The 24,202-nt window shown below is 39.1% G+C and overlaps 1 protein-coding gene and 1 long non-coding RNA gene across 2 annotated transcripts; both read left to right on the top strand.

The window, feature by feature from the left end:
• Nucleotides 1–3,325: 3,325 nt before the first annotated feature.
• Nucleotides 3,326–18,326, top strand: atp1a1b (ATPase Na+/K+ transporting subunit alpha 1b). The gene is made up of 22 exons (XM_017695322.2): nt 3,326–3,481; nt 7,152–7,265; nt 9,782–9,841; nt 9,968–10,171; nt 10,260–10,373; nt 10,558–10,692; nt 11,390–11,507; nt 11,626–11,894; nt 12,996–13,304; nt 13,771–13,905; nt 14,287–14,482; nt 14,765–14,940; nt 15,027–15,163; nt 15,332–15,482; nt 15,655–15,823; nt 15,918–16,072; nt 16,158–16,281; nt 16,852–16,997; nt 17,088–17,218; nt 17,306–17,407; nt 17,886–17,977; nt 18,077–18,326. The coding sequence occupies exons 1-22, from the start codon at nt 3,470–3,472 to the stop codon at nt 18,103–18,105; spliced, it is 3,078 nt and encodes a 1,025-aa protein (XP_017550811.1). The 5' UTR covers nt 3,326–3,469; the 3' UTR covers nt 18,106–18,326.
• Nucleotides 18,327–19,001: 675 nt separating this feature from the next.
• On the top strand, nt 19,002–22,994 carry LOC119263583. The gene is made up of 2 exons (XR_005130373.1): nt 19,002–20,221; nt 20,585–22,994. It is a non-coding gene; the product is annotated as an uncharacterized LOC119263583 (long non-coding RNA).
• Nucleotides 22,995–24,202: the final 1,208 nt, after the last annotated feature.

The raw sequence follows: 24,202 nt of genomic DNA, 5'->3' as shown, positions 1-24,202 counted from the left end.
CACGTTTTTTCAATTCATAAACGTCTTGGTTCGAAAATTCAAGGTGTGTATATGGAAAAGATTTTGGGTGACTTCTATAACATGTTAGCTCCAGTTTAAAACTACAGAAAAAAATGTGGACATTAAACATGTCTTGATTGATCGACTATATCTGGGGTAAGTGGAACATTGTGTAACTTAACCATGAACCATTCCTTTAAAAACATTTCTCCTCCTCCTATAAAGTTACAGTTTCAAAGATGTAAAGTTTTGTTACAATAGTGACACCAACACTGATACGAGATCTAATACTCTTACAGCAGCTGCAATGATTTTCTATAGCAATTCCTCAAAGTGATCAAATGGTTCACAACTACTTAAAAAAGGGTTCTACTGGGAAGACATTTAAGTGGAAAGTAAACAGTTTGCCTTGTTTCTGTTGTAGATAAGCTGAAGCTGCTTATCATGTTCATACTCTGTCCCCCCCGAATGGGATGGGCTTATCTGACCAACTGAACCTGTAAGGAGAGAGTAAGGGAGAACCATATACTCTAAAAAAAATATAGCTTAAATGGTTCTTGTATTACTCATGACATGTTAACTGATATAGAGGTTCAAAATGAAGTCTTTTGAGAAAGGTTATTCATATTTAGAACAATCCATTGAAAGGTTCTTTAGGGTTCTTCTATGATATCACACCAAAGAACCATTTCTGAAAACTTGATTTTTAAGAGCGTACATTTACATGACAATGACAAAATCTCCTGACTTATAGGTCACTTTGCTACTGTTTGAAGATCTTTGAAAGAGGACATCATCCTCTCCAGACAGTCCAGTACACTCTTAAAAAGGTACCTAAATAGTTATTGGCATGGATGTACAGCACTAGAAAAAACTTTTGATTTCTTTTCATAGGCATAAAACCTTATTTAACCATTTATAGTATGTGAAGGTTCTTTAAATGTTCATAAAGTTCTTCAAGATGAGCTCTTAAAAAAGTAACCCTCTGAAAGGCTCTTTCTGGGCCCAGTTGGAACTACAGTGTTGCAGTGAAGAACACTTTCTGGCACCTTTATTTTTAGACTGTAAATGGGGTGAATGCTGTTTCCTTACAGGTATCCGCTCTGACAGGCCTGTTCTCCAGTCTGAATAAGGCCGTCCTGTTATCTGAAGGCTGTGTCTGCAGCACGCCACAACACTCGGTTTCACAACAGGAGCCTCAAGAAGATAAAGTGCTGGACAATGTAATGTTGTCCAAGCTGACACGTATGTGAAATGTGCTTTCAACTGCATCAGCACATAGATAATAATTACAGACAATAAGGATCTATTCTAGCTTGTGGTAGGACAGGTGATGAAAATAAACTGGGCTGGAAAAGGCTTTTGTTTTATTGCCCTGTCAGGAGGACTGTGTAATGGATATGTGTGAGACCCAAGCGTCTGAGAATAGGAGAAATGCAGAATATTAGGCAGATTTGGCAAATCATTGCAGAGAGCAGCAGAGACAGTTACCCTTGCATCATTGCAACTGAGTCTACACTTTCTAATGATATATTTTAGAGTGTCCTTTTTCACATTGCGATAAACATTTCTTATTTATTCAGAGATTAGAAGGCAACACTGAGGACTGAACAGGACCCTCTTGCTTTAATGAAAAACAGACTGCTCTATCTCTGGCCATCTTCAATGTCGCTGAGCGTTAATGGCAAACAAAAATTATTTTATTGGTCTGTCAGTACAAACGATAAGATTATCAGCTGGCCTAGTTGGCTTTGTTTGTGACATAAAAAGTCAAAATCTTTAGTAACAAAGGGTGCATGTAGATATATAAACACACAGTGAACACGTGCATGCTGTCAGTAGAGAGCCCTAAAGTATAGTTAAGTGTGATTATACCTCAAAAGGTAAAGCTATTCAAAAGTATCCAGACACCATTTCTAGTTAGTGAATTTAGCTACTTTAAGTTGCACACACTGCTGACACAGGTGTTCAGTTGCACACGCATGACGGAGGACTTCTGGCTAAGTTCACAGCTTTGGTATTGAGGTCGAACCCTAGAACCTAAAACATCATCAAACGGTTCTAACACTTATATAATCTGCATAGAAAAGTATTGCCAAGAGAATAGGAGCTGCACATGAGCCTAAGGCTGCCATGCCCAAGGCCAAGCATCAGCTAGAGGGCTGTAAAGCATTGGGTTGTGGAGAAGTGGAGCTGTGTTCTTTGGCGGAGAACCATCCAATTACTTACAATCCAGAACAAATAATCCAAGAACAGCATCTGACCTCTCTAATGCTGTTGTGGCTAAATGCAATCACATCCTCACAGCAATGCTCTAACATCTAGTGTGAGGCCTTAGCCTGTTAGTTTAGCACATGTGGTGTAAACTCTGGGGAGGGGAAACTCCACTGATTTCCATACTACAAATACTAGCATATAGGCCAGCATCGCTGGTCATCAGCAAAATCAGCATATCTTGTGTTTTGGACGCTGGTATGCTGATACAGTGCTGACCAGCTAAACAACACCAGACCAGCACAAATCAGCATAAACTAGCACTGTGCTCGTTTTAGCACTGTGGGTTTTGACATTTCTGTATAGTCAATTGTTACGATGCAAACAAAGTCATTCAGAGTGGTTTAATGTGAAATGGCCCATTGTAGAGAGATTTACCGAGTCTACAGTGTAACTGTGCTGCAGTGCACTGCCTTATTTGCTATCCAATAACCCTTTATGTGTCATCTGAGTTTTTATATGCACTATGTAGAGTGGTTAAACAGCGGTAAATCTAAAAGAGGTTTTCCTTGGGGACTATTTAGCCTGTCCTACAAATATCTCTCCACCATTAATGGATTTAAAGAATATGTAGGCCAAAATCCTATCTCAAGTCTACTGTAAAACAATGTAGTTTTTAAACTGTTGAAGATTACCACTATCGATACGAACAGTTCTGACTTGGTGAAGTTTCTCTACAATAAAGCATTTCACATCAAACCACTCTGAGTGACTGTTTACACTTTAATTACGCAGAACATTTTGGGGGAAAAAATGATGAAATCCCCCCTTTAATAGCTTTGAAACGCTGGATAAGCAGGTGTCTACAAACTTTTGGACATACAGTGTAAGTCATGATATGATATTACCACCTCACTGTAAGATGATCTGAGTACATCTCAGAGGAAATCAGACAGTCTCACTCCTCCAGCCTCAACACAGCCATCAAGTGCAGCTTCACAATGGCCTCCAGTGATGGACCCCGCCCCTCAGGAGGAAAAGACCACACCCCTCCTCCTGCGTTTCCATGGCAAACGGAGCACACGTCACCGGAGCCGCCACTGTCTATATAAGTTGTAAGTATGTTGGGAAGGAGTCTTACATGTGTGTCCAAGGCAGAGCCAGCCGAGTCTCAGCGGCGCTGCAGGAGATACTGACTCTAAATTAGCCGGGAGTGCAGCGTGTGAGGGGATCTGCTCCGATTTACAAGCCAAAAATGGGACGCGGAGTAAGTAAAACTATATAAACGCGACAGACTTGAGCCAAAAAGTATGTTTTGGGTCTTTACTGACTAGAAAAAAAACTTGAGCCGGAGTGTTTTCCTGAGCTGCTGCGACTGAGAGTGATGCAGTTGAGAGAGTGATTAACCCTGTCAGGACAGTCACGGAGAGGCTGTTCAGGAGTGAATAATTTCTCACTCATTTAGCTACAGTCTTGTTTTTCTTCACTAATGAGTGAGTTCTCTGGAGGTCTCTGGAGAGCTGTGTGATGTTCCACACTGCTAAGCACAGTAAAGCTAACGGGAGAATATGTAGAAGACGTAGCTTCAGGTATAAAGGCCAGTTTCCTGATTTCACGTGAGAGTCGTTTCAGATTACTTAAAGGGGGATTTTAAAAAGGGATTTTTCAAAATGTCTGCGTAGTTCAACGGTTGAGATGTTAGTGGTTTGGTGTAAAATGCTTTGTTCTAGAGAAACTTGCCAAGTCTGAATTGTTATGAATCCTCAGCTGATGCCTGAGATATTCTTTTACAATAGTTCTGTGGTAATATTGTGGCCTCAAATGTATTTTACTCATTTTATTTGAATGTGTTCCTGGTGGAGGGATAAATGAAAGGTGTTCTAAGGCAAAAGCCCCCCCCCACCCCACCTTATTTTCTCAGGTTGACCATTATTTTACCATCAGTAACATATAACATAATTACATAAAAATAAATAAATAAATAAAGCACTCAGAAGACGTATATGTTCCCTGGTAGGTTTGGATAGTAAATCAAATGGCTAGATTTGCATTGCAGACATCCTGGTTCCTATCACCACCACTGTAAAGAAATCTAGCCATTTCCCTACAAATTAACTTATTTCATATCAAGCCACTCCGAATGACTATGTTTGTATCTCAACCACTGAATTATGCGGAAATTTAGAAAGATCTGTAGAATTCCCCTTTAAAGGACGTTACTTTGATGTACATTGAGGCTTAAAATGAGTATTTTATGAGTGTTATGAGGTGTTTTTTAGAGATTTGTGATGGAGAGATCTCAAAGAACTGAGAAGAAACGCTCGTATGGTCTTTATTTACTGTTTTCCCTCTCTGTAAGAGTTTCAGTACATAGACATAGATACAGACACAGTTATAGAGCCTGATACATTCCCAAACACTCCCAAAGTCATTCCCTATTTGCACTCTGTATAGAGTATTTCCATTCATGTGCTCAGCTTAAATTGGCATGACCCTGGTTGCTCAGTTTTCTTTGTCTTTATGAATTTTCTGTGTGATTTATCACGTTCTTTGATTCTGTAAACAAGCCAGAAAAGAGAGCTGTATAATTTAGCTGCCCATTCGGCTGCCTGTAGGAATGGTTTTATCACCCATGGCAACAGAATTACCTCTCAGCGTGAGATGGTTGCTGCTTGAGTGCTCAAATAAGTTCCGTCCTGTTTTGGAACACACACCAAGTGCCTTTATTTCACTCCCTGAGGCACTTTTTTTGGCCCACAGTGTAACAGTGGTGTGTGATCCCTATCACAGAGGCTCACTGCAGTGCTACAGGTTGATTTTGGTGTTGTACTGCATGTCCTCTCTTCTGTGGATCATACTGTGCGCTGTATATCAAAGTTAAGTACGTTATCCAGCTCAGCGCACCAAAACCGAGACTGACGCTTCACGAGAGTGCTTGCAAAAAGTTTTCGCACCCTGCACAAGACTGCTTGGATAAGCAAATAAGACAGCATGAGCTCTATGAATTGGTTCTTTTTGTAATCATACTCCAATAATCATTTCTTCTCATCATCTGGATATGATATACAGTTCTGTGCAAAGCCTTGCGTTTATTTCATTTTCAGTCAGAATGGCCATTCAGTTCATGTTATGCATTTTTCAGGGTCTTTAACAGAAATTTAGAAACAGAAGCTTCCACAATTAAATATATGTTTTCAGTATTTAATGTGTATTTCCTTCACTTTATTACAGTCTTCATTCTTTTTAGGAGACTTGCCTTCAGTTTTTGAAAGAAAATCTACAGGGATATTCTTCCACACCTCTGAAGTTCATTCTTAGAAGTTGGTTGCATTTTGTACTTTTCACAGTTCACATGATCCCAACTACAACGTTGGGAGTCTTCAGTCCATAAAATCTGCTCCATGTCTCAGTGTTTTAGTGCAAATTTTCTTCTTTATTGGTCTACTTCCTTTACTCAGTAGCAGCATCTTGACAGCTACACATCCTTTCAGACTCATAGTGTTGAGTTGTCTTCTCGCAGGGGAAGGATGGACAGAAACTTTTCTTCAGATCTGGAGCAAGAGTGGACCTGAGAACGCTATTCAGTTCATCCGTTCATCCCTCAAAGATTGGGGGATTAAAACGGGCTCATCACATTGATTTATCAGTCCACTCAGGCTTTAGCAGGAACTTTTAATTGAGTTCTTTTGTAGATTTTGTTATTTTGCATTTATTTTTTTAAAAAGTTCATATTTAAGTACCGATGGTGTTTCTTCTAAAGATGGTGTATGTATATAGTTTTAATTTAGTAAGTGTTCTAAAAGTGTTCTCCTAAAAATGTGAAAAGTAACTGTATTATGAATACTGCCAACATAGTTTGTGGTATTCTTTGTCTCTGATTCTTTATCTCATCACTCTACAGCAGTATGTGTAGAGTAAGGCAGTTTTAGGCTTCGTGCAGTTCAGTATTTCCTAGACAGCCAAAGTCCCCTCCGGCACACTTTTATGTCAAGCACAAAGTTGGTAGAAAAAAAGCTATAAGCCTCATCCCTGAAGCAACAATGGCTGTGAGCTCTGGCTGAACAGACACCTGAATAAAACATGAGCATAAGGCCCTTCAGAGGGGCTTTAGTCAATGTGTTTGGAACTCTGTAACCCTCCCAGGTGTTTAGAGAGGACTCAGTGATGATCAGCCGGTAATGTATGCTGATGTCCCCCCCGCCCACGTCCTCTTGGGAAAAGCAACAGAACAACTAATGACAAGACAGAGATGACATTTAAGTCCAGAGGGTTCCGCTGCTGTTTGCACTCATTTGTTTCACTTGGACGGACACCATGGTAGTTGCACATGTACCTGATAAAGATGACCCATGTGCTACAAAGCATATATTATTACGCCACTTCATTATACATGAGAGGTCATGCTAAAAGGTAAATCTGTTCCCCTTAGCACACCTTTGTAAGTACAATAAAACTGCGGCGTTATATGTTTATGTACCTCTATATAGGCCATTAAACCTAGATAGTTCTCATTTGCAATGTGCCTGTTGCTGCTGTACCTGTTTTGCTGTTGAAATTATTTTGTACAAATAGAGCAATGCCTTCTTCAATTTTTTTCCTTTTTGTCCTTGCTAGAAGTCAAAAATCAATTTTCACCTGGTCTTTTTTTTGGAACATAGGAATGAATAATATCAATACCTCATGTCCATAGTTTTGTGTTGACAAACTGCTTTTCTGTGATGGTTGCTTGCCATGTGCGGTCATCGCTCCACATCTGTACTCGCTATTCCACCTACTCCACTTAAAGAACATTTAGAATCTTTGAGAGCATAGCAATAGCTGTATTATGTAAATGTGAGTAATTGCGGTAGTGTTGTATGACAGTCATTTAACTACTATTTCTTGGAAGAAGCAGATCTTCCAGAGCAGTGTTTTAAATGGTGTGCATTCTGTTGCAGGGGGGACGGGATCAGTATGAGCTGGCAGCAACGTCTGAGCAAGGTGGGAAGAAAAAGAACAAGAACAAAAAGAAGGATAAGGACATGGATGAGCTGAAAAAAGAAGTGGATTTGGTGAGCATTTTGACTTTAGTTTTGAAATCACTGGTGTATTTGATGTTATAAGAAGTATTACACAGTAAGGTATGGACTAGGGCTGGGCGATAAAATGATAATGATAGTTATCTTGATAGAACCTCCTCGAAAGAGCGATATGTTGGGCTCGATAAATGTTATTTAATACACCATCACAATTCCATGTTCGGTGACATTACTCTGCTGTCGCCAGGAGAGGGCGCACTTCCGTGTTTTTCGACATGGTTAAAGAGGGAGGAGGCGACTAGTGAAAAATGGGTCACAGAATATACTTAGCAGCGTCTGAAATGTGGAGTTATACATTCCCTTGTGATCGAGTGCGAGTGACGAGATTAGTGGCGTAACTATAAGTTACTGTCCTTCAGTGAACTCCTGTCTTTCCGTACATCACTTTAGCAGCATTAAATCACCACACAACTCCAACGCGGTGTTACAGAGCTCAGTCATATTTTACTATTAGTGCATTCCCAAGCAACGGAAGTGAAAGAAAGAAGTGGGTTCATGTTAGTATCAGCCCTGATTTAAACAAAAGGAAACTGAGGAAGCTGTGGGGCGTTGGAAAGCGGGATAATGCTCTCTTTCCAGGCTAGCAATTTTTAGCAGCTGGCTAACTTGAAGCAGCGCTCTGTCACTCGTACAACATGGCAAATTGATGATACTATAGATCAAACAAGGCACAAAAGCACCACTTCCAGTTTAAACGTAGCTAAAAGGAGGACTCCGTTTGTCTGGTGTTAGACTTTTACACAGCGGGCGTCAGATATATTGCGGTTCACCCCTTGAACTACTACCATAGAATATAGATCCAGACTTCTGCTAGCTGGTGTCTGGATACTGCGATGTATAGCACTGTTGTTAGCCACTTGTTTAGCATTTGTAATGGGATAGCCGAAGACTCTTCACCAGACAGCTACTACAGCTCCCAAGTGCAACCGTCTAAGCGTTGGTCGTGTCGTCAGGAGATCTCAAGTTTGATCCCTGGTGATGCTACAGCCATCCGTAGCTGGGATTCCAAGAGAGCACAAATGGCCTCGCTCTCTCTGGGTAGGTAGGATGGCCTCCTTCTCCCCCCATCAATCAGCGCAATCCTAGTCAGCGCAAGTGAAGTAGAAGTGGTGGCTGGTTTCACAGGTCTTGGAGGAAGCTTGTGCTAGCCTTCACCCTCCTAGCGTTGATGGTATCCTGTGACTGGGGGAGTCCTAACTAGTGGATGGACTACTACAAAAATTGCGGCTGGAAAAAACAGCTAATCGGACACTTTCTCCCACTGTCCCATGACGGATTTGTGAAATGTTCCACTGTTTGGTGAGTGTTTGTCCTGTTCTGACCATAAAGAATAGTTTAGAAAAGTAATTAACCACTTCGGGAGCTAAAATCAGTCTTCAAACTTGAAATAAATAATGATTTGACATTCATCACGATATATATCGATATCGAACAATATCCATCCATCCATCCATCCATCCATCCATCCATCCATCCATCCATCTTCTAAGCCGCTTCTCCCTCACGGTCGTGGGGGGGTGCTGGAGCCTATCCCAGCAGTCATCGGGCGGAAGGCAGGATACACCCTGGACAGGTCGCCAATCCATCACAGGGCATTGAGCAATATGAATTTTGTTTATCGTGATAACATTTTTGGCTATATTGTCCAGCTCTAGTATGGACCAATATGGGAATTGTGGGCTGCTACTGACATCCAGCAATGTATCCTATGTTCATTTCTGTCAAAGACTGCTGATGCTGATCCCTTTACATTAACATTTATAAAATGTAGAAATTGTGGCGACACCTAGATTAGCAGTGCAGAGGAATATAGTTATTTGTTGGTTACAAATACAGTAACGTTAATAAAATCCAGACTTTGTAGCCCAGTACATCACCAAGCATCACTGTGAAATACCAGCCAAATCTAATCTCTGTGGTGCTGATCATTTTATTAAGCAATTGTCTGCAGATACTGATACAGCTTCTTTCTCAGTGACTTCACAATAACAGTGGGACACAATTAAAGTAAATCTTGACTGATGAACTAGAATTAGTTTACAGTGTAAAAACATTATATATGGGTAAAAAGAAAAGCTTCCAAAATAACAACAAATGGCTAAGTCGTGAGGTACAGTTGTTTTAAACATCCGAAACATCACAGTATGTGTTTTGTTGATTTTCTAGGTGAAAATATTACTTCCTGTACAGGCAGCAAGCTTAAATGTGGCATTTTTTTTTGTTAATTTTAGTGATCATTTCTATATATGTGAGTCTTACACATTGGAAAATGTTTAATTCAGCACGTAAACCGTAATTGTGCATAAACATGTGCATAAGTGTGTTCCCTATAGAGGATGTGTTCACTTATTTATACTTAGATAACACAGAACATGAAATTTTACCAGTGGTGTTCAAACGCTGTATAACTGTAGCACAAAGAAAAGAGAAAATTTTAAGTATCATTTGACAAAAGCTTGAATATCTGTATTTCTGATGTTTTTGTTAAGGATGATCACAAGCTGAGCCTCGATGAACTTCACCGTAAATACGGTACAGATTTGAGCAGGGTAAGTAAAGGAGTTGTATTTGGGTTACAGAATAATTACAGAATACAGGTCTGATTTAATGAAATAATTCATGCATGTTGTCAAGAATAAACAAAGCTTATTTCTGTCTCTTTTTATGAATCTCAGGGTCTTGCAACTGCCCGCGCGTTGGAGATCCTTGCTCGTGATGGCCCCAACGCCCTCACCCCTCCTCCTACCACACCGGAGTGGGTGAAGTTCTGTAAGCAAATGTTTGGAGGCTTCTCCATGCTGCTGTGGACTGGTGCTGTTCTCTGCTTCCTTGCTTATGGTATTCAAGCTGCAATGGAAGATGAGCCTGCAAATGATAACGTGAGCACAAAATGCAGAGAGAACTTTTAGTTTTTTACTGATTTAGATGATTTTTATCACATGTAGCCTTTTTCTTTACTCAATGCAGTTGTACTTGGGAGTTGTGCTATCTGCTGTCGTCATCATCACTGGTTGCTTCTCATACTACCAAGAGGCCAAGAGCTCTAAAATCATGGACTCCTTCAAGAACTTGGTGCCCCAGGTAAAAGCTGCCTTTATTAATCTGTACCTACTCTGATACTTACGGTTGTAGTATTTTACAGTGTAATATGATGTACTCTACAAGTGAGTAACTCCAAAGAACTGTAATCAACTGAAGTAATTCAGCTTGAAAGCAAATTACTGAATTGCCCTTGCAAAATTATTATTTTGTAAAATTTTCCTAGCAAGCTTTAGTCATCCGTGATGGTGAGAAAAAGCACCTTAATGCTGAGGATGTGGTATTGGGAGATCTGGTGGAGGTGAAAGGTGGAGATAGAATACCTGCGGACCTGCGGATCATTTCTGCACATGGTTGTAAGGTGGGTCCATTTTGATGAGCTTAAGCATGGAATCAACTGTTGAACAAGATTTGTGTAGACAACTCCAGTAAAGGGAATTTCTCAAACTTTTTCAGTGTTTGAACATGCATACAAACACGAGATTTAAGTTATAATACAAACAACGAGAATTAAGTTATATTAAAAATAATGTCCAGGATTCATCATATTCCAAAAGTGGAGATCAAATCTCAAGGCAGATAACTTGCCAAAAAACAATGTAAATAGATAATAACATTGTATTATTTATCATTTAATAACTTGTCATTCACAGAATTCTTGAAATATTGAGTGACAAATCTAAAAATGTTATTGGATATTAAATAACTTGTTTACTGTATAAATCATTTTTAAATGCAACTCAATATAAATTTTTAGCATAAAATCGAGAAAAAAAGCATGGAGTAATAAAATTATTCCAGGCGCGATGCATTCTGTTCTATAGATGTATAAAATGCGATAATATGGAAATATACATATACTGTGACATGGAAATAATAGCACAAATACATTTCACACCATGCCTCCAACATTGTTTTAAAAGCAGCTACTTGATGATAAACAGTGGTCAAGGAAATGATAATTAAAAACTTTAAACTACAAATTTGAGGAAAATATGTTTCTGAGAAAACACTGGAATATTTATTTAAGTGCTGAACAATATCTGACTTTCTTATAGGTGGACAACTCTTCTCTCACTGGAGAGTCAGAGCCTCAGACTCGATCTCCGGATTTCTCTAATGATAACCCTCTGGAAACCAGGAATATTGCTTTCTTCTCTACCAACTGTGTAGAAGGTACTCTGCATTGTTGGCTACAATAGTGATCCTGTCTGGGATATTTTTATATCGCATTAGATCAGCCTGGTTCGTATTTATGCTGTATTTCTCAGTTCTGACTTTTCTTTGTCTTTAGGCACTGCACGTGGAATTGTCATTAGCACTGGGGATCGCACTGTGATGGGCCGCATTGCAACCCTTGCCTCTGGTCTGGAGGTGGGCCGGACACCTATCTCCATTGAAATCGAGCACTTCATCCACATCATCACAGGCGTGGCTGTCTTCCTTGGAGTCTCTTTCTTCATCCTGTCCCTTATCCTGGGCTATTCCTGGCTTGAAGCAGTAATTTTCCTCATTGGAATCATCGTTGCCAATGTGCCTGAAGGGCTCCTTGCTACTGTTACTGTAAGTAAAAAAAATCTGGAATCTGTTAAAAGAACCAAGTCCACATCCTGTTTATCTACCACTTCACTATAATAAGCTTATCTCACTGACTTCTTTTTCCTTGGTATGATCCAAGTGCCTCTGTTTATGCCTTAGAGGTTAAGAGGTATTAATTTTGCTATGCTATTAAAATGTAATTATGTAATTATATAATTTTATCACATAGTAAGTTCACAATAAATTCAATTTACATTCGGTTTACAGGTTTGAGTGTACAATTCAAACGTTTTGCCCTTTGTTTAAGTGATAATAAATAAAATGAAAAAAGTATGGCTAAAATGTAAATCTTATCTTTTTCTTCATGCAAAGCAAGACTGTGTGCACAATAGCTGAACACTTGACCGATTCAAATAAATGATCCTTTCCTCTAGCTTTTAACGACTTAAAGGAATGTTGATTGGAAATGTTTAATCTGCTCCGCACTTTAATTAATTTTTCTTCTTATTCCAATTAGGTACAACTGTGAAATAATGACAGTGTTTGGTTATCATGATAAAAACAGTCATTTCTAAGAGTTAATTTTTTAATTAAATTAAAATTGTATTATGAATTAAATTTGTATTATGACTCCACTGTCTGGTGTCACCTAGAGTTGTATGTGTTTTCTCCTTTTGGGCACTGGTGATACTATCATTGTTTCCTCCTTTCTAATTGTTACTGGTTTGCTCATTAGAGGTCTGGACCTGGATGTCTGTGTTTGACGGTGTCTGTTGTAAAAACGTGCTTTACAAATTAAATCGGCTTGTACTCTGCAGTAGGTAATGAAAGAGGTCTTTTTAAATGAGGTTTAAGTGAAGGGTTTTGTTCCAAAATGCATTATAGATCATTTTATAGAGATGTTTTATGATATACATTGTTGCGAGTGGGATTTACACATAAAGTAAATATAAATGCTATTTTATATCACTTATTAGAGAAATAAAAATGTGATCCGTTGTGATTTTTTTTTCCAAAAAACGTCATTTATATCCAAAATGGTTAAAAAGGGATATACAGCGTTTTGGAATGAAAATCTTCAGGTCTCCTTTTACTTTGTTTTGATCTCTGCTTCTCCCTCCTCAGGTGTGTCTCACATTGACGGCTAAGCGCATGGCCAAGAAAAACTGCCTTGTGAAGAATCTTGAGGCTGTGGAAACCCTGGGCTCCACTTCCACCATTTGCTCAGATAAGACCGGAACCCTGACGCAGAACCGCATGACTGTGGCCCATATGTGGTTTGACAACCAAATCCATGAAGCTGACACCACAGAAAACCAGAGTGGAACCTCCTTTGACCGCAGCTCAGCCACCTGGGCCTGCTTGGCACGCATCGCTGGCCTTTGCAATAGAGCTGTGTTCTTAGCAGAGCAGACTGATGTTCCTATTCTAAAGGTATTTATCATCCACCTTTTAAAGTGGTTACAGTTACATGATATCAAGCAATGGTCCTGCTCTGAAATGCGTTACTGTTGACAGTCGATGTATGTATATTCAATTGAATTCAGGTGAAATGGGACGGTGTGTTGGGTTATTTGGGACACAGACAGTATAGACACTGAATGGCCAAGACCATTTTACTCTCTGTTTCATTGTTTTGCACCACCAGCTCACGTTTCAATAAACAGGTATTTCTATAAGTGTCTCAAAATACCTGAATCTACCTTACATGCTGTTTACTACTTGTTGACTAGGTTACAGAAAGCAAGTAACCTAAGCACTTTGTAACAACCTGTTGTTTGAATAACAATAGTAGCTGTCACTCAAATCCATTAAATGAACGATTACATAAATAAATAATCAAGATGCTGTTAAAGATTCATTATTTAGTCCCACACTGATAGGCTAATCTTTCCCACAGAGAGATGTTGCTGGAGATGCCTCAGAGTCTGCTCTGCTGAAGTGTATTGAACTTTGTTGTGGATCTGTGAAAGAAATGAGGGATAAATACACAAAAGTTGCAGAAATCCCCTTCAACTCCACTAACAAATACCAGGTAAGCCATAAGACATGATGTTCTAAGAACTTTTAAACAATGTTGCTTTAAGAGAAGGCATGGAGCATTAATTAACATCTCAACATGCTTTTAAAAGGCTCTTACATGTGACCATGCTGATGAAATATTGGGTTGATTTGGAGATCACTTATCAATAGGGAAGAAAGAGAACACTGCTGTACTTCCATACTAATAAGCATAAGGACATTTTTCCTTCTTAGGGAATCTACTCATATTCTCACAACTACTTAAACTCATCTGATTTACCAACCTTATGAAAATGCACACTCGGTTTGATGATGATATTTCCTTTCAATAGAGCTGTGCTGAAACCAGAGTATACAGAAAATGAGAAAAAATAAAGTTATTTTATTCTTGTAGCTCTCAGTGCACAAGAACCCAAATCCTACATCAGACTCCAAGTACCTGCTTGTAATGAAAGGGGCACCAGAAAGAATTCTGGACCGCTGCAGCACGATAATGATACAAGGGAAAGAGCAGCCTTTGGACGATGAGATGAAAGATGCCTTCCAGAATGCTTACTTGGAGCTGGGAGGACTGGGAGAGAGAGTTTTAGGTAAGAGACAAAAAGAGAGATGGGTGTTTTATGAAAGGGTCCTTACCTTTTTTGAACATATAAGTTTGATGTGCGTACTGTAGTCAAAGACCACACTTTTCCATTGTTAGAAGACAACTGAACACTGAGTTTGAAAGGATATGTAGCTGTCAAGAAGCCATAACTGACAAAAGGAAATGTAGAAAAAAAAAAAGAAAGTGGACCAGAGGGACCTTTCAGACATACATAAGACTGAATTGCTATGCCAAGAGTAGCAACTGATATTGATATTTTTACCACCAGGATTTTGCCACTTCTGCCTTCCTGAGGAACAGTTTCCAGAGGGCTTCCAGTTCGACACAGATGATGTTAACTTCCCTACTGAGAACCTGTGCTTTGTTGGTCTCATGTCGATGATTGATCCTCCTCGTGCTGCAGTACCAGATGCTGTAGGCAAATGCAGGAGTGCTGGTATCAAGGTATCTACATGGCCAAATGGACTGACTTCTTAAATGTGTTAGCCTAATACTCTATTTTTATTCAAACTTACTGTTTCCTGTTTCAGGTTATCATGGTCACTGGTGACCATCCAATCACTGCTAAGGCCATTGCTAAAGGTGTCGGGATTATCTCTGAGGGGAATGAGACTGTGGAAGACATTGCTGCACGTTTGAACATTCCTGTCAATGAAGTTAATCCAAGGTATGGCTAGCCATTTCAATATCCTGTGCACCATCCTGTGTATTCATAAATCTGCTATGCTTCCAGGAATCAATCTAGCAGTACACAGCAGTTTATTGGTGAAATGGGGCCTAAACTGTCATTAAGGCTGACACAGTGACTTGAAGCAGTGCATGTGCTCTCTTTCAGAGATGCTAAAGCATGTGTTGTCCATGGTGGAGACCTCAAGGACCTGACTGCAGAGCAGCTAGATGATATCCTGAAATATCACACAGAAATTGTGTTTGCCAGAACTTCACCACAGCAGAAACTGATCATTGTTGAGGGGTGTCAGCGTCAGGTGATTTCATTCTTGTGTATATAGTTAATAAGTAGTTTTACCTGGTAACTACGTGTCAAGACTGTGATTCTTAAACGTTTGAAAAACACAGAACAAAGAAAAGATATTTAATACCTGTATTTTTTTATCTCAAAATTACATTAAATATAATATACTATACTCCATGCCACAGGGAGCCATTGTGGCTGTTACAGGTGATGGTGTAAATGATTCCCCAGCACTTAAGAAGGCCGACATCGGAGTTGCTATGGGCATAGCTGGATCCGATGTTTCTAAACAAGCTGCTGACATGATCCTCCTTGATGATAACTTTGCATCAATTGTGACTGGAGTGGAAGAAGGTACACAGAGCATTTTCTTGTGTTTTTCTTGCATTCGGTCTAGCATTCTCTATTTCTGCATCTTATATTTACACTGAGGTCTTCCTCTTACCAGGTCGGCTGATCTTTGACAACCTGAAGAAGTCCATCGCTTACACTCTGACCAGTAACATACCTGAGATCACACCCTTTCTTCTCTTCATCATCGCAAATATTCCTCTGCCGCTTGGAACCGTCACCATTCTGTGTATTGACCTCGGAACAGACATGGTCAGTCTAAAGGCTATGAGTATTGCCTCCTTTGTATTTAATACATGTAATTGTGATGGTAGCTAACACTGCTTTTCTGATTAAGGTTCCAGCTATTTCTCTGGCATATGAAGCTGCTGAGAGTGACATCATGAAGAGGCAGCCCAGAAACCCCAAAACAGACAAACTGGTGAATGAAAGGCTCATCAGCATTGCATATGGCCAGATAGGTAAGGATGATTTGGTCTTGTTGTTTAAAGGGCACATATCCTACATTTTTCTTGAAAGTGAGGAAAAATAATTTTTTCATGATATTGAACCTTTAACACATGACATCACTTCGGTTCTTACCTTGTTAAGAATAAGGTTCTTAACTCATGTCATTAGTAAATGTGCCTAAAAGGTTTCTTTGAAGAAATGCCAAAGCAGAACCACTTTTGCTACCCTCAAAAAAGGGGATCTTATACTGGTCTTCAGACAGTCCACAAATTTTCCTCTGTCATTTTGTGTTGGGAGTTTGGATTCACAAAAATCTGGAACATCTGGGGGACTCTTAGGACCACTTTAAGAACCTCAGCTCTAAGCAACTTTCCAACTGATGATTCATAATTTCCTGATTCTTGATTGTGAAGAACCTTTCTAAAGAACTTCGAGTTATCGAGTTTTTCTGTGTGTTCAAGCCAATAAATATTTAGAAACCTTTACTTGTCAGCTCCACTGAAGACTTATAGAGGATCTCTTTTATAAAAATAGAAAAATAAGTAATCTTCAATGCTAACTTGTTGCACATTATTTTCAAGGTATGATACAGGCTCTGGCTGGTTTCTTCACCTACTTTGTCATCCTGGCTGAAAATGGCTTCCTGCCATCTAGACTGCTCGGTATCCGTGTGTTCTGGGATGATAAGTATACCAATGACCTTGAGGACAGCTATGGGCAGCAGTGGGTGAGTTTACCTCTATTTTGCTCAAGGCAGAGATTGTAGTGATTTGTGCCAAGTTATGGTATTTAGATCTTTCTTCTTGCTTGTTCTCAGACGTATGAACAGAGGAAGATTGTGGAATTCACCTGCCACACAGCTTTCTTCACCAGTATTGTGGTTGTGCAGTGGGCTGACCTGATCATCTGCAAGACCAGGAGGAATTCCGTCTTCCAGCAGGGAATGAAGTGAGATGTGTAGACACTGTGTTTGAGCATATAAAGAGTGTATTTACCACATCGGTAGTTGGTTAAAATTTTCTTTTGTTTTTCCAGGAACAAAATTCTTATTTTTGGACTGTTTGAGGAAACCGCTCTTGCAGCCTTCCTGTCTTACTGCCCAGGGATGGATGTGGCTCTGAGAATGTATCCACTCAAGTAAGCTGACAATGCTTGCATTGTATAAATACACCTAAGCATATTATTCAAGCCCATTTATCTAGGCAGTAAGTGTATTTGTGTTAGTAAACACACCATATATCATTCGAAAAAATGCAAACATAAGTATTAATTAGTCAAACCAGGTACTGAATGATAACTGCAAATAATATTGGGAGAGGTTTGAAAATGATTGAACGAACACATTGACTTATATAAAATCACTACTTATTGTATTATTGTTATTTGTATTAATTCTAATATTAGTGTTCTATTGAATGATATAAATAAATCATTAACAAATAATTACTGACTAGATAAACATCTTTTTAATTCTAGTTTTCTCACATGCCTAAAACATTTGCACAGTACTACAAATAGATGTGTTTATATGTGTGGTATTAGATGAGTTGCAGTGGATTTGATATAAACGCAAGTCTTCATTTAATGTTTGATTATTTATTTGCTCTTCTTGTAGACCCAACTGGTGGTTCTGTGCTTTCCCATACTCTCTCCTCATCTTTATCTATGATGAAATCAGGAAGCTCATCCTCAGACGCAATCCAGGAGGTAAGTGCAGAACGTTTTATCCATAATGTATGAACATTTATAGTCAACGTGATAAACGAGTCATGGTAAATGTGTTCTTTCAATGTGTTTAATTTAAAGGCTGGGTGGAGCGAGAGACCTACTACTAGAACACCGTGTCAACACATTTGAGTCTTTTTGGTTAGTGCTATGATAGTTTTGTTGCTTTCATTTTTAATCTCTGTACATTTAAATCAGTTTTATATAGGGAACCTGAGCAGATTACAACATGACATGACATTGTTCTTAAAATGAACAGATTTTATACATGTTTTTAACTGTATAATTTGAATAAACGCTGACTCTGGTCTCACTACTTTCATCTAAACTACTCCGTAGTCTCTTGGCCCTCTTTTGGAAGATAGGGATGCATCTTGTAATACTTCCTTGTGAAATATTCACACGTAATGGCTCTTGTAAGTTGACCAACAGCCAAGTGGAGAAGAAAGAGGTAGGCATGGAGACCACCCGGCACCTCTAAACTATTTCAGTTGCAGTGAGGAAACTCTTTGTGTGCACTTGAGGTATTCTGCGATGGATGTGTGTGAATGTTCCATGACGACACTCAGTTTGCGTTCCTTTCATTGGCTTGTTTCATTCATTCATTCATGCCTCACTCATGCTTAAGCACCATTTGAATGCAAAGTCACTGAGTTGTTCACTTTTTTTTTTCAACTCAGCAAGAAGGCCCCTCTAGTGCATTTCTAGTCTGTTTTGTATTGTCCAAATATACACATTATATGCTGCAAAAGTCAGAGAATGACTGAGGGAGAGCACTGTTCTAGGAGACCCTTCCTAACACTGACCTATATTTATTTAATTTCCAGCCAGAACAGCCTTTTATCTGCATGAGGAAAATGCTGAAAACATATACACTCACCGAGCACTTTATTAGGAACACCTCCTTGTATCATTTTCATTGTATCAGCTCCACTTACCATATAGGAGCTCTTTGTAGTTCTGCAGTTACAGACTGTAGTCCATCTGTTTCTCGGCATACATTTTTGGAGTTTTAAACACTGTGTCCACCCACTGTCCACTCTATTAGACACTCATACCTTGTTGGTCCACCTTGTACATGTAAATTCTTCAGGGATATTTTTACACACCTCCAAAGTTCAGTCTGAGAAGTTTTTTCGCTCCTGAGAAGTTTCTGAGAAGTAATCACAAACACATTTAGCAATGACAAGGTCTGGACTCTGGGGTGGTGTTCTGAGAACATCAGCAGCTTCTTTGTTTGATTTGCAGATTTTCTTTTTTTATCTATTTGTTTTTCTCAGTAATGGCTTCTCTGACTTATGAACAGTAATGTGTATTTAAATTATGGTGGATTTGTACTTTATCACTAATACTTCTTCTCAGGAATGATTGTGAGGAAAGTCTAGACATATTTTTATGAACATTTAGTTACTAATTACCTCTGATTATTTTAGAGCAAGGATATATTAAATATGTATTTTCTTTAGACATATTTCCTGAAAAATGAGTAACTTGTATGATTTGAGTGGAAATAAATGAATAAATACATGAAAGGTGGCCTTTTTCACAGTACAGTAGATAGTAGGTTGTATGTTATAAATAGGTGTATATATAAGTTGAACTGAGTTATATAAGTATTGATGAACACTCTTTGTGTTAATGAGAAACGAGTGAATGTGCTAGAGAGGCCTGAGGCAATGAAAGAGGGAGAATAAAGTCTTTCAGTCGAGAGACTCCGTGATTTGAGTTGCCCCTCCAACTGGCACCAATTACTCAGCCAGCGTATTCAACTTATTTGAATTTCTAATGCCTCATTAGAATGTGTTAATGGGTGGGAAACAGTCTTATTGAAGTGTCAAGCTGTAGGTCTTGATTTATTGTTTCTTTTTCCTGCCCATCAAATATTGCGCCACCATGTGGAGTTGTTTTTTTATAACATCCTTAAATAGAGCAAAACTTTTTAGAAGCATGTTATGAACGGTTTTGCTGACGTTGGACTCATTGACTTTTTTTCCAGTGTGTGGGCCAAAGCTCGCTATGCTGCCTTTATTAGCACAAAGAGCTGAGGCCCAGGCTCAAGCCCTTGTCCTGCCCTGAGGTGCATGCATTGTGCTGCTATGAATGTGACTTGGCGAGAGCAGCTTCATGCAGGGAGCTGAGTGAGAATGAGGCTCTTGTTGGACTGACGAGATGAGTTTTGGGACCCAGCCTTCCGTAACAGGAATGGAGTTTGTTCCAGAACAAAAGGTTTCACAGCAGAATCATAATAATTTCTCTATTCTGTTACAAGCACATAATCAAAGGCTTAGGTTTTCAGCCCATTCATAGTTTATGCATTAGAGATGTTTTTCTTTTTATGCACCTGTGTTTTGTAAAAGAAGCTTATTGTGCTGTTGTGGTCGTACAAATAGAATTTAGGTCCCATACTGTAGATAATAAGGTACCTTAATTATCCCACACTGTTAATGGGCCCATGCACATCATTAAGTATCATGCAACTAAGTATTATTGAGGCACATCAAGGCCCTGATGAATATTTAGAAATGAATTATGCAGAGTGTACTTAATGAATTGCCTTTGTAGTCTGACACCGTCTGATTTCATTCACAGACCCAGTTTGGACCAGTTTGCAGTGTAACAGTGTTTCCATTCTGTAATTGTGCTGCACTGAACCATGAGCCAAAGTGCAACAGTTGGTATAGTGGCTGACTGACAGACAATAAATCATGATTGTCCTGCTATCAATAATTAATTTGTTAATTAACCTATTTTAGTCCATTTTCATCTGCAATGCCTAGATCAACTTACCTGCACGTACATCAGGATTCAAAAATGCACGTGGCACCACATGGCCTTGTTTTCCAATTTGAGAATATTCCCTTATTTAGTAACCAAAGGTGGGAAGAGCAGCCTAAATTCATACTGGAATAAAAAAATAGTTTTTCTGTGAAATAATAAAGAAATATAAAATAATTAAAAAATAAAATTAATTTCCAAAAACAGCTTGCATAGAAGTACAAAAGCAGCAGTTTAAAAACTACTTAAGTACAGAGTTCCCTATAGAACTGCAGCAGAACCTCTTAGTACATCCAGCTTCTATTAGCATATGAATGAGGTTTGTTAACAAACAAGTATGTTACCATTTATTTTTTTTCTTTAGTCTTAAATAACATGATTAACCTTAACCATCAGAGGGAATAAAGTAACTAAATGTTAATAAAATATGCCTAGATTACTGGAACATTTAGTGAGTACAAATCCTTCATAATTCAATTTGAATATTCAGTACTTGTCAAAAGTCAGAGACCCCTCTTCACTACTTTAATTCCCAGTCCTAACAAGAAGTATTTCAGTATTTAGTGTGTCCACCCTTTACCTTTATTTCAGCTTCCATTCTTACCAGGAGACTTGCTTTGAGTTTGTGAAAGAAATCTGCAGGGATAGACAACATACTTAACACAAGGGAACCTAAAATACTGTTTCAGTTAATGGACAAAGGAGAGCATAACCTGATTGTCTGCATGGACGAACATAGAAGCCCAGCTGGGATTGAATTAGCTGCATGGTGATCTAATCTTTGAATTCCAGTTTTGGAAATTCCTGGTTTTTCACTTCTCATTTTCATTTGACTTTCCCCTCCTTTTGCAAGTGGGTTATGTAATATTTAATCTCCTCATAAATATACATAATAGCCGTGAGTAAATGTAACTACTAATACTCATCACTGTTGTTTCCACAGCACACAGAAGTGGAGGAGGGTCTGCAACACATTTTGTAAAGGTGCTTAGGACAGGATATATTTGGAACACAGCCCCAGGGAGAAAACGTGACGCTACACCTTTACTCTGTGGGATACACCCCACCACCACCACCACCACCATTTAGTTACACACGCCTGCACAAACACATCACAGATCACACAACACAAGGGATATTACACCTGAGCAGTGGACACAAAAGACTGAGGCCCTGAATAATTGAGGCAGCAGCAGGACGAGTGGAAATAGAGCAATTAACTAAGCTGTCAATCATAAGGCAACAACAAACTGGAACCCGAGAGCCTCTGGGGGGCTGTCAGGAAACTCTCCAAGTAAACATTTTGAGTGTTTATTCTGTTTTCCTTCTGCTTTTTTGTTGTTTTGTTTTTGTTTTTTTTCCAGATAGTGGCTTAAAACTCTAGGCAGCTGAGTTTAAAATAGTTCAGGCATTAATGTATGCATTGCGTGCAGATTTGTTTTAAGGTCTAATTCAAGCAAATCCAGCCTACTACATTCTTAATACACAGCCTAAAAGACTGTTTCAGTTCATTGAAAAAGGAGCGCATAACCTGATTGTCTGCATGGAAGAACATGGAGGCCCAGCTGGGATTGAATTAGCTGGATGGTGATCTGATCTCCTAAGCACAGCCCATTGCTAGTCTGCCCATCAACCTTTCCAAACATCCTGACAGGTTCCTTCATTACTGCCTCTTTATGAACAAGATGATGTGAAGTGGCTGTAATTATAACAATTATTCTCTTCTCAGTCTACAGAAACACTCCACCAGTCGAAATGTCTGTGTACTGAAATCAGTTAGAAGTAAATAAAGTCATTCAGTGTGGTTAGATGTGAAATGGGATATTCTGAAACTCTTTTCAGATATAACTCTGATTTTCACCGCAATGCTTTCCTAACAGTAGTCACTGGTGTTCACTGGCAACAGTGACTGATTTTCATAGATCTATTTCTCAGTGCTACTCTCTAAACACTTTTATCCAAGGGCAGGCTGTTTTCTTTTTCTCTACATTTAATTTGGGATATTAATTATAAAACCATGTCTTCTGTTTGTGTTGCTCTTATTGTGCTGTTATCCTGTGTCAACCAGAAGAGGATGGGTGCACTTTTTTGAGTCATGGTTCCTCTCAAGGTTTCTTCCTCTTGCTCTTATAGGGAGTTTTTCCTTGGCACTGTCGCCCTTGGCTTGCTCCTCTGAGCTTGTAAAAGCACTGTATGAATAAAATTTGATTTGTTGAATATCACATTAATTTGGAAAAATCTCTGAAATTCCCTTTTAAATAGACAGTTACTGATATTAAGCACATTAAACATGCTCTCATCATTTGCAGTTTACTGCTGCTTTATAGTCCTGGGCTGCTCCTTATAGCACTGGCTGCTCATTTGACCTCATCCTGGCATGACATGGCAACAGGAGGGCCAAAGGAATTGTGGGACAGGTCATATTATGCAACTCTTTAACCTCTGTGTCCACTGTGGATTCTCTGATGTTTATTTTCCTGGGAACTATAAGGAGCTGCATGACCATATAAAGTAAAAGCCAGGCTGTCTAGTATTTAAAGGTACACTGGTAAATGACTTATCCTGTGTATGAATTCCATTAAAATGTCACCACAAATCACAGCTAAATGTAAATGAAATAAAACCTCACCCATATTCTGGACAAACACAAAGCCCTGAGGGAGGATATTAAGCAGCAGGAGAGTAAACAACAGGCTACAACCTGACCTTGGACAGGGTGGAAGAAGAAGGGAACCAGACAGTAATGGTAGAGCAGAAATGGTGTGGAAGCCGGTCCCCAGGAAATCGAATGACTCCATAACACATAGCTGTGCCATTTCTTTCCACTAGAAAGCATGTCACGTCTTATGAAAGGTGGAGATGTTGAGGATGTGGCCCATTGTGGTTGTATCATCTGCACACTTCAGCAATTTGACCAAAGAGCAGCTGGATCTGTAGTCATTAAACAATCATTAAAATCCTTCAGAATTTCTGTATAATTCAGTCACTGAGATGTAAACTGTCATTCAGTGTGGTTGGATGTGAAACCCCGCATCTCACCGACTCAGATTTCTTTACAGTGGTGGTAATAGGAACCAAAGTGTTGTAATGTCTACAACACAAATACACTATACTGCCAAAAGTATTCACTCATCTGCCTTCATGCATATGAAATTGAGTGAGATCCTATTCTTAATCCATAGGGTTTAATATGATCTTGGCCCACCCTTTGCAGGTATAACAGCTTCAATTCTTCTGGGAAGCCTTTCCACATGGTTTAGGTGTTTATGGGAATTTTTGACCATTCTTCCAGAAGCACATTTTTGAGGTCAGACACAGATGTTGGACGAGAAGTCATGACTTGCAGTCTCTGCTCTAATTCATCCCAAAGATGTTGAGATCAGGACTCTGTGCAGGCCAGTCAAGTTCTTCCACACCAAACTCACTCATCCA

The sequence above is a fragment of the Pygocentrus nattereri genome, chromosome 6 (genome assembly GCF_015220715.1).
Source record: "Pygocentrus nattereri isolate fPygNat1 chromosome 6, fPygNat1.pri, whole genome shotgun sequence".
In the NCBI taxonomy this organism is placed as follows: Eukaryota; Metazoa; Chordata; class Actinopteri; order Characiformes; family Serrasalmidae; genus Pygocentrus; species Pygocentrus nattereri.
Note: the sequence above shows the minus strand (reverse complement) of the source record. Positions and strands in the feature narration are given on the sequence as shown.

Coding starts and splice junctions, on each gene's coding strand:
- atp1a1b (XM_017695322.2), top strand. Junction 15,824..15,917: donor TGTGACTGGAGTGGAAGAAG/GTACACAGAGCA, acceptor TCCTCTTACCAG/GTCGGCTGATCTTTGACAAC. Junction 16,073..16,157: donor TTGACCTCGGAACAGACATG/GTCAGTCTAAAG, acceptor TTTCTGATTAAG/GTTCCAGCTATTTCTCTGGC.